Source organism: Chelonoidis abingdonii, chromosome 2 (assembly GCF_003597395.2).
Source record: "Chelonoidis abingdonii isolate Lonesome George chromosome 2, CheloAbing_2.0, whole genome shotgun sequence".
Lineage (NCBI taxonomy): Eukaryota > Metazoa > Chordata > Testudines > Testudinidae > Chelonoidis > Chelonoidis abingdonii.
Window position 1 is genome coordinate 217,116,369 of NC_133770.1, and position 15,912 is coordinate 217,132,280.

Below are 15,912 nucleotides of genomic sequence, written 5' to 3' on the forward strand. Positions count from 1 at the left end.
TGAACTTATAGTTGTAGTTCTGGACAAGGCCAACAAGAACGTCTGTTACCTAAAATAGAGGGACTTATGGCTAGAGGAGAGGCATGATGAGAGGCAGGCAGAACGGTTCAGGCTGGCTGTACAGCTTGAGGACAGGGTTGCAGCATGGGAGCTGACATTTGCTTCCTAGTTTCTAGAAAAGGAACCATGGCTAAGGGAGGATTACAGAACTCAGCAGAAAGAACTATTTGAATGGCTGCTATCACTAATGCCATGGGCAGGGCAACAGTGCCTCATTCAGTCCTCCGTACTGACATCCTCCCCCATGGATGCCTTTACTGCCTTCCCCAGCCTAGCACTTGGGAAACGTGGGAGGAAGGGAAAGGAGATTGGGGAGCCAGGGGACATGCAACAGTAGGCGGTTTCTGTCTTGTAGATGGTTTCATTGTTTGTTTGTAAGGTTTTGTTACTGGTGTTTTGGTGTGGTGATGACAGCTGGCCTGCCTGGCAATGTGTTAATGTTGTATTTTTCTAATAAATGTTTCTAAATAAAGCTTTTTAGTTCAGTAAGAAATGTCATTGCTGTCAGTGCATCACATCATATAATGTGTGTTTCAATAATAAAGGTAAATAAATACATGATCAGAGATAATTGCGAATTGGTATATATGTGCTATTTTTCAATACAGTTAGTTAAATCAATACATACATCAGTCACTTCCTTACATCAGTTCATACTGTGAAAAAACTTTCATCCTCCATTTGATAAGCTGTCAGGTCATTCATAAGTACATTTCATGACAATCGATGCCTCCCTTTTACTCCCCTCTACAAACATATTCACAAAGGGACTATTCGCCCTCTTCATTGGCCCATGCAAGTCCGTAATGTGGGAGCACAAAGCATCCCTAACTTCTGTTGCCCATGTGCATCCGGCTCCATCTGTGGTAGGTGCACTTTTCTGGCTGAGTATACCAGTTCAGCAGTCCATTCAAGGGGAAATGGCTCACCTTTGGCGTCACAAAAATTGTGAAGAGCACAGCAAGCCACAGCATGAGCACAGCATTGATGACAACGGGTCTGTAGACACTTCCAGTGGGATTTCTGTCTGCCAAATGCACATTCAACAATCATTCTACACCTGCTAAGAGTGTAATTAAACCTTTTGCCAGGGCCTCTGATATCAGCATACAGTTAAGTCAAGGCCAACAGGGGCATGTGGGGTCCCCCGAGAATGACAGTAACTCCATTTATGACCATGTCATTTGGTGGGAATAGTGTCATAGTCTGTCCATGAATGTAGACTCCCAGTTGGCAGAAAACCCTTCCATCATGATTTTTTCCAGTGCAACTCATGTTGATGTTCATAAATTGGCCACCGTGGTCCACAAGTACTTGCATAACAATGGAGAAGTACCCTTTGTAGTTTATATACTTGTGCTCTTTGAGGGGTGCAAAGTATGGGCACATGCAGCCCATCAGTGGCCCCAGCACAGCTTGAAAACACCGTTCTCTCAAAGCCAGCAGTTACTTCCAGAACATCTTTTACGCCCATCGCTGTGGGGTATATCACATGCCTGATTGCCTCAGAAACCTCTGCCACCACTTTATCCGCAGTTGACTTTCCAACACCAAACTTGTTGGCAACAGACATATAGTATTTCTGGGGTAGTCAGCTTCCAGATGATTATAGCAACTCGTTTCTGGACCAGCCTTTCCGCCCTCAAGCATGTGTCTATATGGTGGAGAGTTGGGGCAAGTTGCTCACAAAGCTCCAGAAATGGAGCTTTCTTCTTCGAGTGATTGCTCATATCCATTCCAGTTAGGTGTGCATGCGCCGCGTGCACGTTCATCGGAAAACTTTTTACCCTAGCAACACTCGGCGGGTCGGCTGGGCGCCCCTTGGAGTGGCGCCGCTGTGGCACCGGATATATACCCCAGCCGACCCGGCCACCCTTCAGTTCCTTCTTACCGCCCATGTCGGTCGTTGGAACAGGTGGAGTGCGGCTTAGCTGACCTCCACCTTCCCTAGCTACTCGTAGTTTTCTCATTGTTGTCATATACATAGTTGTTGTTCTTGTAGATATAGATAGATAGATTTAGTTGTAAGTTATTAAATTAATAGTATAGTTAGTTGTTACTAGTTAGCGGGGTTCGGGGAGTAGCCCCTTCCCCGCACCCGGTGCCGGAGCTCATGCCCGGCTCACTAGGTTTCAAACCGTGCTCAGCCTGTCACAGGCCGATGCCAACAGGAGACCCACACGACTCTTGTTTGAAGTGCCTCAGGGAATCGCACTTAACTGCTAAGTGCTCGATTTGCAAAGCTTTCAAGCTGCGAACTAAAAAGGAGCGGGACATCAGACTAAAACAGCTCCTCATGGAGGCGGCCATGACACCACCACCTTCGGCACCGAGCACCGCTCAGTCAGTGAGCAGAGGCACCCCCACGGCACCTGATCGTACCGGTACACCTAAAGACGACCGGCACCGAATTGACTCCATGTCGCTCCCTCTCCCCGAGGCCGAAGAAGGCTAAGAATCCTGCTGCTTTGGCAACGCCCACGCCGCAGCCAGAGAGTGCGCCCAGATCGGACCGCCCGGTGCTGATACCCACTGCGGCACCGATGAAATCAGCACCGTCGATTCCGGTCCCGCGAGGGCCGTCGAGTCCGGCGCCTGATAGCTCCCCGGCGCGTACGGCGGTAGAACTCACCATGCCATCCACACCAGAGGCGTTTTCGGCGGTGAGAGACTTGATCGCCCTCACGGATACGGCACTGCCCCTACCCCCGGCACCGCCGGTGCGGGTAATCCAATCTCTGGGCAAGCCGACCCTGACCAGACCACTGTCTGTCGGCTCAGCGGACCGGCACCGCTCAAGATCGCGGTCCTGCAGGAGCTCCCGTTCTCGACACCGCTCGCAGTCCCGGCACCGTTCCTCTACACGGCACCAGTCAGACTCGCGGCACCAGTCGGACTCACGCTCTCCACCTCACTATTCGCGGCACCGCTTTAGTTCCCGGCACCGACCCAGGCACCATACCTCCCGGAACCGCTCACGTCGCAAGGACTCGAGATCCCGGTCGACCTCCCGGCACCGGTCTGGTCACAGGTCCCGGTCTCGATCACGGTACCGTTCTGAATACCGGCACCGGTCCCCGCTAAAGAGTGGAGCAAGGTCCATCGGAACTTCAGTTCAAGGTTTCTCTGCTCCTCCATGGCCATCCAGGCAGACGTCGGTGTCCTCCCACGTGGACAGTTACTACGACCAGGACCATGATACAGAGGTGCCTACCGGGGTCTTCCAGGACGTCCAGCCTCAGGTCACCAGGCCTCAACGGTGGTCCTTTTGGACACCCTGAGCGTACCACCAGGCCCAAGGTGCTCCTTTGGCCCAGACCCGCTCCGCTCCCTCAGAGCATCGGGCGCCAGAGGCCACCATTAGCCATCCCTCTCCAGCTGGGACAGAGGAGCAGATGATCCATCCGCCAGGCTCCCTGGTACCGCTAGACCAGGAACCGACCCATGAGCAAGAGGCCATTCATTACCCTCTCATCCCCGGAGTGTCATCCTCTTCTTCTCCAGATGAGGCGGTGGCAGGGACCTCGTCATCAGGGGCCCCCTCGATAGACCTCAGAGCCCATCAGGACCTCCTTAGAAGGGCAGCGCTTAACATCAGCTTCCCAGTAGAGGAAGTCCCAGAGGTCGAAGACCCCGTCGTGAGCATCCTGTCGGCGGATGCCCCCACTAGGGTGGCTCTGCCCTTCATTAAGACCATCCAGGCCACTGCCGACACCTTATGGCAATCCCCAGCCCCTATTCTCCCTACGGCAAAGAGAGTCGAGAGAAAATACATGGTACTCTCTCGGGGGTACAAATACCTATATGTCCACCTTCCTCCCTCCTCATTAGTTGTCCAGTCGGTCAATGAAAGGGAACGCCATGGCCAACAGGCACCAGCCCCCAAATCTAAGGAGGCTAGGCGGATGGACATACTGAGCCGCAAGGTGTATTCGGCAGGTGCCCTGCAGCTCTGGGTGGCCAATCAGCAGGCTCTCCTGAGCCATTATAGCTACAACACCTGGGCGGAGGTGGGTAGGTTCACAGAACTACTACCCCCGGACTCGCGCCAACAATTTGCCGCATTCCTTGAAGAAGGTGGCCAGAACCTCCCTCCAAGCTTCTCTCGATGTGGCCGACTCAGTAGCCAGAACTCTAGCCTCAGGTATCACCATGAGGCGTATCTCCTGGCTGCAGGTCTCCAACCTGCCACCCGAGCTCCAATACACAATCCAGGACTTACCCTTTGATGGCAAGGGTTTGTTCTCTGAGAAGACTGATCCCAGGTTGCAGAGTTTAAAAGACAACAGGGTCATCATGCGCTCGTTGGGCACGCATACCCCCGTGACCCAATAAAGACCCTTCCGGCCTCAACCCCACCACCTGTACAGGCAAGACTTCAGTAGAAGGCGCGGGCGGGGTGGCCGTAGACGCCAGTCCTGGCCCCACGGGGGTCAAAACCACGGGCCCCGAAAGGCACCTCCGGGGTCTAAGTCTACCTTTTGAAGGTGCACACGAGGACGGCGTACCAGTTTCAGGACAAGATCCTTCTCCAACCGTCTCTCCTACTTCCTCCCGGCTTGGTCCCAACTGACCTCAGATCTCTGGGTTCTACGCACGGTGAAACAAGGATACCACCTCCAATTTGTTTCATCCCCGCCTTCCCACCCCCCAACCCAGTCCCTCTTCAGGGACCCCTCTCACGAGCAAGTCCTCTTACATACAAGAGTTATATATCCCTCCTCGCCACAAGGGAGCAACAGAGGAGGTACCATCAGACGGAGAAAGAAGGGGTTTTAACTCCGCCTTAGCTCAGCCCTATCGTAGAGCTGCGAGGCTCAACAGTGTTTATGGTCAAGTTGAAGTTCCGCATGGTCTCCCTGGGGACTATTCATCCCGTTCTTGATATCCTGGAGTACGGTATGCCGCCACATCGACATGCAAGGATGCAATTGCATTCCAACTTCCACAGATTCCGCATAGGAGCATATCTTCGCTTGTGGGCATCACCAGCACTAGCCAGTACATTATAGATCCTCCCCTTTGGCCTTCCACACGGCCCCAAGGGTTTTATTGTTTACGAAGTGCAATGGCCGTCGTCGCCGCCTAAGTCTCTGCGGCAGCAGATTACATGTATTTCCGTATCTGGGCGAGACTGCGCCTCATCAGGTGAACCTACCCAGACGATCACGACACCGACAGCACGTGAGGCATAATCACCGGACCAATATTCTCCCGGTTGGGGCTCCCTCAAAGCGGAAAAGTCTACCCCCTGGTGTCCCCACATCAAGGCTGGACTTCATAGGGGCGACCCACTGGACTCCACCTAGCAGCCAGGGGCCCTACCCTCCCTCAGAGCCACGTTTCCAGGCGATGTGCCGACTGATCATTCGAGATCTGCAGACCTCCCTTCAAAGCCACTACCTCGACTCACATGTGTCTCGGGCCTACTAGGCCCACATGGCCACATGTACTGTATGTGACCCAACTATGCAAAGGCTCCGCCTCGAACGGGCCCTTCAAACGCTAGACATGGTCCCAATTTGGCGGTCGTTTGCAAGTCCAAGGCAGCTGGATCCAAACAGGCATTCTGGTGACAGCTTCCGACTGAGCACCGTTACGACTTCCTCGACACTTGGTGGCTAACTCCCTCCCTGGTCGTGTGCAGGGCTGTACTGTTTCCATCAACCATAGCCCATCACTGTCGTCTAACGACAGATGCGTCATCTCTCGGTGTGGCGGGGCGTCACCATAAGCGGTCACCTTTCGTAAACAGGGCCTTTGGTCAATCAATCAGGAGCTGACGCTCCCCATAAACGCTCTGAGAAGCTGAGAGCAGGTGCGGGCCTCAGACGTGCCCAGGGATCGTGTCCTAGCAACAGTCTTCAACGGCCGTTGTTGTCTTCAGTGATTTTACAGACAACACGACGGCCATAGATATGTATATCAACAAACAGGCCGAGGGGACTGCACTCTTCTCCTGCTCGTGTCAGAAGAAGACACATTATCGGAGCACTGGCATCTCCTGCAATAGACCGGCATGTCGATTAGACGTCCGGTGGCGAACTATTCTCCCAGGGGTTTTCATAGAGAGTATGGCGGAACACTCTGGCGCAGATCCTTCTCTGAACTCTGTCTACGAATAGGTCGATGCTGAGGACCAGAATCATTTAGGTGCACTATAGAGTATGTCACAATGAGCGTCGTTTCGCGCTCACTATGAGGCTGTATGGACGCTCAGGTCGCGACGACATGCAGGAACCGAGAGTGCCAGTCACACGAGGTCATCTATGTCTCGGTGTGCAAAACCAGGGTCCCTTGGAGCCGGGCCTCGAGATCAGCGAAACGCATTCCTCATGTCATTGTAGAGGCACCGTAGACGTTCTGTACTAACCAAGTTCCCACCATTCCCCCTGGTTCAGCAAGGTCCTGATAAAACTCCGAAGGACAAGAGCGACATCTATTGCCTGACTTGCGCCAGCGTGTGGCCCTCTGAACAGCACGTGGTACATCAACCCCTAACCTGTCGATGTGTCTACAAGGCCAGTTACCCTGCCACTCCTTCCAACCTCATTAACGCAGGACCACGGCAGTCCTTCGCCACCCGGAAAACTTTCCGACTCTTGCACCTCACGGTGTGAGCATTTCAGCATTGGACTGATAACACATCAGAGTTTCGCTGCAATATCAGACTCAGAAGTGGACCAGAGCGAGTAATTGCGTTGCCTTAGTAGGCAGGAAAGCACTCTTCCACTCGCGTCGCACGTTACTTGACAAAGTGAGAAAGAGAGTGGCTCCGATATTCTACGTGCTTGGTGTGGCACCTCGGGACTAGTTACCTCCTGCTGCGGACAAAATATGTGTTCACTGTTTGTTCTGGACTACTCTTTGGTCTCTTAAGCAACAAGGGCCTGCGCGATATCTTCTCTGAGGGTGCACTTGGCGGCTATGTGTCACAAATTAACCATCCTGGAAGGAGAAGTTGGCAATCTCCATGTTTTCCTATCGCACTCCTATAGTCACCTAGATTCCTTTAACGGGCCTTGGAGTGCCATCTACCCCTCCAGTAATGCCGCCCTGTGGCCCCAACCTGGGACTTCATCGACTTATGTCTAAGCAGACTTATGTCATATGCCGTTTCGACGTCCATTGGCGACTTAGCGTCGACATCAATGTAGCTTGTCAATGGAAGGACTAGTCCTTCTTAGTGGCCATTACATCGGCCAGAAGGGTTTCCGAACTTTGCTCGGCACTTACCGGTGAACCTCGGATACTGTCTTTCACCAAGAACAAGGTTACAGTTGCACGCCTCATCTCGTGCTGTTCCTCCCTAAGGTAGTGTCGGCCTTCCATACCAACCAGGACATTCTTTCTCCCGGTCTTCTTTTCTGAAGCCCTCACTCTTCTCGCACTGGGTAGCCAGCAGTTCACTCCTTAGATGTCTCGATTAGGGCGCTAGCGTTTTCTTATCGAGCAGGCAAAGCACCTTCCGGAAATCCAGCTGTTGTCGGCAGTCGCTTAGCAGATGAAAGGTCTACGCGTCTCCTCCCAGGGATCTTCCTCTTGTGGTAACAGCGTGGCATACGCACATGCTATGACCTTGCTTATGTCTCTTTCGGGCCATCTCACTTGCGCATTCAACCAGAGCTCAGGCTTCATCAGCCGCTTCCTTGGCCACATGCCTATTCAGGAAGATATGCCCGCCAGCGACCTGGTCATCGGTCCACACCTTTGCTTCGCACTATGCTCTGGTCCAACAGTCTAGAGATGATGCAGCCTTTGGCACAGCGGTTCTGCACGCTGCCACATCTCACTCCGACCCCTCTGCCTAGGTAAGGCTTGGGAATCACCTAACTGGAATGGATACAAGCAATCAGTCGAAGAAGAAAAGACGGTTACTCACCTTTGTAACTGTTTGTTCTTCGAGATGTGTTGCTCATATCCATTCCAAACCCACCCTCCTGCCCCACTGTCGGAGTAGCCAGCAAGAAGGAACTGAAGGGTGGCTAGGTCAGCTGGGGTATATATCCGGTACCATAGCAGCGCTACTCCAGGGGGTGCCCAGCCGACCTGCTGAGTGTTGCTAGGGTAAAAAGTTTTCTGACGAACGTGCACGCGGCGCGCGCACACCTAACTGGAATGGATATGAGCAACACATCTCGAAGAACAACAGTTACAAAGGTGAGTAACCGTCTTTTCTTCATGCAAAAATTCTGGACCTGCTGCTGGTTATCCTAGATATGCAAGCAGTCTGTGCTTGTGGCCCTGCTCACAGAAGCGTCAGTCTATGTTGGAGTTATCAGCAGCTATGCCAAGTTTCATGAGCAACATCAGCCAGTTCAAGTCTGCCATGTCTGTTCTCCCGCTCCGTCATTAGCTCTGTCAGGTGCCTTCAGTGGGTCAGAAAATACCTCAGAAATCCACCAGCATCTCATGGAATCTCTGCCTGTTTCCTGGAACAGGAATAAAAGTGCATATGAGAGAAATTTTTCAAATGACGCCTTGCTGGCTTCGGTTGCTGGGAGCATGCAGACCAAAATGAGAGGTCTTGACAGATAAATGTTTGGTAGGATGTTTTGGTGGGCTGTTCAAACTTTCAATAACGTGTAGGGTGGACAGTCAAGTTTTCCTATACTGTACCACAAAGAAAGGCTAGAGCAATCACATTTCAGGAGAGTGCTAAGAAGTCTGGGATATGGCTGGTTAGACTTGGATTTGCATACTGTAGTGTGGATGCTAGAGCCCTGGTTTTGGGCCTAGGGTTGACAGTCAGTGTAGATGCTCAAGTCCTGGGTCCACGACTCAAGTCCCACTAACCCTAGACTTACACTGAAGTGTAGACATACCCTCGGATTCCACCATGGAGAGGGTAGTAAAAGAATTTGTATAGAATAGTGTTTTTCTTAGTAGTACAAAATGAAACAAGTTCTTTACTGATTTGCATGCATGAAACATGGTAGCTCACTGTCTTGAAAAACGTTTTAAAGCGCTTTTTTAAGGCTCATTTAAAAGCAGATTGTTAAAGTAGTAGTATAATAGCTGGCTGGTGAACTTCAGCTACTTATTCACCCCAAGACTTTCAAAATTGAATTATTTAGTTTGGGATTTTTGGTGTTCTAATTTTCAAGTCTAATATTTATAGTTTTAATTCTTTTCTATTCTTTCATACAAATGTACTTTATTTTTACGGCGTTCAAGGAGTCCCAGAGTGTATTGAATGCTCTTAGAAGTAACATTCCGATGACCCAGGTGCCTCAGAGCCCACAGCAGGAAGATTCCAGAAAACAGCTAGCTCATGAATCATCGAGAAATGACGACAACTTGGGGTGAGTTTCTTTTTAATTTATAGCAAATAAAAATGAAGAGAGTAAACTGGCTTATATCAAATCTTAGTTTTGATAGAATATGGTGTCTGCCTTTAAAGTTACGGCCCTGCAAAACCCACTATTTCATTTTATGTGGGCTTCATGGACCCGAACAGGTCAGTGTTCTAAAAACCAAACAGAATTCCTTATGACTTGGAGAGATTTACAAAGCCATTGATTTTTTACTACTTTCTTACCAAGATGACATTAAATGTTTGAGGGGGAAGTATCCCAGTGCAATGAATCCCCACTTCTGAGATTTCCTTAGTTATTGCATGGTGTATTCTGGGGCACCTTCAGTCTCTGGTAAGATAGTGGAGTGACTAAGGAACTCCACTAATGCTGAAAAGAGACAGGCAGGTGGGCCATTCCCCTTAATTTCTTCTCTGAGGTGGCATGGGTAGGAGTGGCCATTTGGTAAGTGAGCTGGCTGCCTGCCACCTGAAGATCACAAGAGGGAACCATTGACTGCCCCACAAATATTATTAAGGAGGTTATAGGTCTCATGCTGTTGAAACAGTCAGTTACAACAATAGTACGGTTCATATAAGTACCTAGATAGGCCTCTCTCCCAGACCTTCTCCACCTTCCACCCTTTGAATAGATTGAAAGCCACGGCCTGTTGGGTGGAGAGATTTCTATGTCAGGTTGACTCCTCTTGCAGATTTGAGAGAAGCCAGGAGAGGACTCAGGGTCACATTGAAAACCAGATCTGTTTTTGCCTAGTTTTGGTCCTCTGGTTTTAACTCTGATCATTGACCAGATTTCATATGCATACAAACAATGTTCATTTCTCATCTTTCCTTTTTATCCAATAAGAAATACAGCCAGGAATAGTGTTGTATTACATCTGTCAGGGAAGTAACCCTTTACTAGTACTAACTACTAAAATTGTAGATAATACTGTACTAACAAACTAAAGCAATTACAACTTTTTAATTTTCTGTTCAGCTACTAGAATACATGCTGGTAAATGCACATAATTTCCCCCTCAATTTATACAGTTGCTGCCTGACAATTGCTGAATAATGCTCATATTTTAGGGGACTGAATTTTAAAAAAATCATTTTTCCCAGTGGCACAAGGAATGTCTTTCATCTCTCAATATGTTCAGACTTTCAGATCCATCTCAGAACACTCCAACAGATGTAGATTGGGATTCTCAGGTAGCTTCTCCTGTTTTTGGAGCATCTAACTACATGAAGAACAGCCTGACTTCAAGTCTTTCCCCTTCTGTTTTAGAAACAGGATTGAAGTCCAATGCCAAAAAAGACGCCTTCAACAGTACTTTCAATTCTAGATCTCATAAAGTTAGATCAAAATCTGAAGATGTTGCTTTTGTTGCACCACTTAACCTTGGGACTGAAGTGAACTCTGTTATCAGCCAGGCCTCAGCCAGTAGGCAGATGGTTGTGAAAAGGGATGCAAATGAATCCATAACTTGTATGGTCAACACTTGCTTAGGTAAAGATGAGATGATCAAGAATGACTTCCTTCTTGCACCCCACAAACATTTAGTAGACAGATCTATTAAAAGAAAGAAAACAGAAGATGAGCGTGTGACTAGCTGTGAAAAAACATCTTTCAACAAAGAAAACTCTTTTCCTTTTCAAGCAGACATTCAACCTTTTAATGCAGATCATATAATTGATAAGCCTCTGGACCTGTCTGATCGTTTTTCTGCTATTCGCTGTCAAGAAAAAAGCTCAAGAAGTGATGACATCTGTAAAAATAGATTAAGACAGGTGACGCTGCATGATGTTTTTTCACAGCTGGTGAAGCCTGTTCCAAAGGGTTCTTCATCCATCCAAAATATCAACAATGGAAGCTATTTGTCAGGAAAAGAGTCACAAGAAGATCTCTATGAACAGGAGATGATTCTCCAGTCACGTGGCAAAACATGCCCAGATAAAAAACCTTTGATGCAAATAAAAGAAGAAATCTCTGCTTTCAAAATCCCATCATTGCCAAACACAGTGGAGACAGAACAACTTTTTGATGACATGAAGGTATGTTGCTTCTCTGAGGGAAATGTGTATTTTATGTTTTTCCTTTCCAAATGTTGTGTTTAAAACCTGAGAAACGTTAAAATTGTAGTATGTTGTTAGGTTGCCAGTGACCACGAACCAATTAGAAAGAAAACCAGGACAGGACACGGAGAATGTGAGCTGGCATCTGTGCTGCAACCAAACCCTTGTAGAGCAACAAAACCTAAACCACTGCAAAATGAACAAGGTAACTTATTCTTCATCCCATGCCTGTAGTTTAAAGGAGTGGAATGTTCACATTTTCGTTCTTGTGCTCCTATTGTTCTTCTCTTCTTCTAATCCTGCACCTAACTTCATGTCCTTTGATATGCCACCTCTTATTCCTAGAATTACCTCTACATTAACTATCTCCATCCTTGTTTGCCTCAAATCACTTTTTAAAAACATACCTGTTTCATGAAGCTTTCATCAATAGTGTCCCGTCATTCTGTGTTCACTAGATAGTCTTTGTTCATGACTTTAGATTGTTATGGGCAGGAAAGATTTTTTTTTTATCTAGCTTACTTTATATTATAACTGCATATAGCACTTTGCTGCAGTATATGAATAAGATGTTGAAACAAAATAAGTTTGGTGTTTTATTGTCCATCAACTTTCTCGTATATAGACAGATATTTAAAATTGATAGCTGGCTATAAGTCTGTCTGAATGTTTGTTTGCATTTATGTTATCCTTTCTAAGAAATTCCTGTTCTTTTGTAATGGAGAGCATTACTACCAAATACCCCTATTTACAGGAATTATACTATATATTTTGACTTTTCTAATCAGAATGTCTGAATCACTCTCTCTCGGTAACTCTTCACTCAGCAGCATTCCTTTGGAGCCAACTCTGAAATAAAAGAACTAAGACCACCAACGTAGCTATTCATTGAGTAGTATCTTTACTTTTATGGTCATCATCAGTATTGAATAGATAGGATGAGCTGACAGACCACCTGAAACTTTTTATTGTAATATTATTTGACCACCATATTTATATGTACTATACAAAAGAGAGAGTGCATCATTACAGTAACAGTGTATACAGTGAATGTACAGAAGAATCTAAAGGATTATTTTAAAATTCTTTATATCCGAACTAAATTATATCAAATTAGCGTGCTTACTCTACACTATTTCAACCTTGTTATGAGAAAAATCAAGCCTAACAGAAGAATGAATAGCTAAAAAGGAAATACACCTAAGGTTGGCATTAGATGTCAGTAGTTTGATTCTGATTTGTCTTTTCTCTTGCTTCCTGTATCACCACCTCTAAGATAAACCATCCTTAGAAAATATACAGTGGAGTATAGATCCAGGAGCAGACCTTTCCCAGTACAAAATGGATATTACGGTTATTGACACCAAGGTAAGCAGAAATTTGAGTCACACCCTCATATCCCATAAAATAAATAATAAATTTAACTTTTTAAAAAAGAGTAAATTTGGCTAATTTGATAATAGGCTGCATATCTAAAACATGGTTTAGAAAAAATTGAAAAATGCCAGAGTAGACTTAAACATTACAAATACATTTTACTTATTTTTAGAACAAAACTTTGCAAAGCAGATCCTCAACCTATCTCCCAAAGCTTTCCATTATCCATTACAAAGATAGTGCCACATTCTTCTGAGTGCTTTCCCGGTAGCTATGGAAAAGGAAACAGTCATTACTAAAATGTTTTGTAAAAAAATTAAAGAATGTTCTTAATTACACAACTTGTCTTCTGTAAGTGTTCACTGTGAACTCTGTTGTAAATAGTTGGAGACTTACAAGACTTGGCTTTATTAACTTTATTTGGATCACTGACACAGTCAGTAAGGAAGCATGGCTTTGTTGAGTGTTTTCCTGAATGGTAATTGTTTTTGTCATTCTTGCTTGTCTTAAAAGGTTAATTTGTTTGCAAATTTATTGGTTCTTCATGTAATTGCAGGGATATTTTCCATGAGATTTAACAGTTTGATGAATTGCTTTATACATCCATAAATAAATTTTTCTTTCATAAAACTTTACAGAAGGGACCTGTAGAATGTGATCTCAGTGACTAGTGATGTTCGCCAGATTACCCCAATTTCAAATCTAGTTGCTAATGCCTGGTTATACAAGAAGTTTCTGTATCTCTGCCATGCAGATGTTACTCTCTGAAGACAACTGTGAAAAACTTTGCCGTAGATTCTTAGCTCCGCTAGTGGGGAACTTGTTAAATTTCTTTGGGAGACTTGTCTGAATTGTATCTTAAAGGAACTTCAGGTACCTGATATGAGACTGAAATATGTCAATTAGTTGTAACTTTTAAGTGTGATTACCATTTTTGTACTTCATTTATTCAGGAAGGCTCTCAATCAAGAGTAGGAGGAGAGACTGATATGGACTATACATATGTTAGTGAAAGCATGCTATTAAAAGTGAAAACTCAAGAGCAGAAAGGAGAAAGCAGTCCAAGTATGTATTTTTCTCCTCTTCATAAATAGATTGAAAATTGGCTGATGATACAGTATAGTTTGTTTTGTAGCATTGCAGTAAAGACTATAGGTGTATTGTGATGGCTTAATCTATTTCCTGTTGAAGTCAATAGAAGACTTTATATTGAGGTCAAAGACGTGGCTAGGGTTCATAGTTTATGGCTGAGATTGTGTTTCCTTTCTACACCTCTATAAACAAATTAAATATACCTCAGATAGTACTTGTTGTCTAACCTGAAATAAACATGTTAAATATTTAAGTACTGTCATGACACAAAAAATACCCCATTATTGACCCTATCAAACTTCCTTTATCTGTAGAAAGATCTCATTTTAATATACTAAATATATACAGTTATTGTGTATGTGTAGATATATTTTATTTCATGTCATATATAAATCAATTTGACTATTTAAAATGCCTAAGTTGGATGGAGGTGGATTATCATTCACCAGTAAAGAATGCAGATATTTGTGTTTGGATAACTCCATAATAGTAGTTATCAACAAAATACCTCTATTCATACAGTGCTAAGGTTGAGGATTTATTATTGTGAAATCACTTTGCATATATGCACTTATATCAGTCAAGAAATCTTTCTGAGGTAAGAAAGCATAATCCATATTTAAAAGATGAAGAACAGGCACACAGAAATTAAGTGAGTTGACCAAGCTGTTGTAGTGAGTCAGTGAAAGAGCTGAAAGTATAGTATAACCCTGTTCTTTTGACTAATGTTCCACCAAAAACATGTTTTGTTGAAAGACTGATTTGGACGTTTGTTCTGATCTTTTTTTATAGAGGGAGAAAGAAAAATGAATGACAGCTTAGCAGAAATGTTTGATCGGACCCTATATGAAGAATATAAATCTTGTTTAGAAGATGATAGTCCTTCTGCATGTGATGAAAAAGAAAATCCTCTTGAGGAAGAAAATGAGGAAGTGTCATCAGCAAGCAAACTAACGAGTAAGTAGTACATGTGTTTTTCCTTTAATTATAGTGTTACTACAGTAACTCCTCACTTAATGTTGTAGTTATATTCCTGAAAAATGCTACTTTAAGCAAAACGATGTTAAGCAAATCCAGTTTCCCTATAGGAATTCATTTAAATAGTGGGGGCTAGATTCCAGGGAAAAAAATTTTGCTAGACAAAAGACTATATATATCAGGGGTTCTCAAACTGGGGGTCGGGACCCTTCAGGGGTTCACAAGGCTATTACATGGTGGGGGGTTGCAAGCTGTCGGCCTCTACCCCAAACCCCGCTCTGCCTCCAGCATTTATAATGGTGTTAAATATATAAAAACATGTTTTTAATTTGTAAGAGGGGATCAGACTTAGAGGCTTGCTATGTGAAAGGGGTCACCAGTAGAAAAAAGTTTGAGAACCGCTGATATACTGTGCATGCACAGCAATGATGATTGTGAAGCATGGTTGAGGTGGGGAAGTCAGAGAGTGGAAGAGGGTGGGATATTTCCCAGGGAATGCCTTATTGCTAAATGATGCACTTGGCTGAGCCCTCAAAGGTTAACACATTGTTAATGTAGCCTCACACTCTACAAGGCAGCACAAATGGAGGGCGGGGATACAGCATGGCAGAGAGATGTGCATTGCCCCTTTAAATAGGCTAAGCCCACTCTAAGTACATTGTCTTTTTAAGTAGTTCAGCAAGTTGAGACAGCTGCCGCTGCCAGCAAGCTCCCTCTGTCCTGAGCCCTGTCGTACCCTCCCTCCCCGCTCTATGGAGATAGGGTAAGGGGAGGGGAAACACCCTGACATTAGCACCCCTCTTCCCCCTGCTCCCAGGAGGATCTCCAAGGCAGAAGGCAGGAGCAGCACACGGCAGTGCGGGGAGGGACAGCTGAACTGTCAGGCAATTGATAGCCTGCTGGGCGGCTGCCGCACAGGGAACTTTTGGGAGCAGGGAGCTGATGGGGGGCTGCCAGTCTACCCTAGTTCCAAGCCCCCACCAATTGGCTCCAACAGTCTGCTCTTTCTGCAAGCAATGAACAAAGCAAGG

The 15,912-nt window shown here is 45.9% G+C and overlaps 1 protein-coding gene across 1 annotated transcript in view; it reads left to right on the plus strand.

The window, feature by feature from the left end:
* Positions 1–15,912, plus strand: part of RBBP8 (RB binding protein 8, endonuclease) — a 67,953-nt gene that overhangs the window by 38,699 nt on the left and 13,342 nt on the right. The window contains 6 exon segments of the mRNA XM_032795810.2: positions 9,238–9,365; positions 10,519–11,413; positions 11,513–11,639; positions 12,711–12,802; positions 13,765–13,876; positions 14,696–14,860. Coding sequence (XP_032651701.1) covers positions 9,238–9,365; positions 10,519–11,413; positions 11,513–11,639; positions 12,711–12,802; positions 13,765–13,876; positions 14,696–14,860 — 1,519 coding nt within the window.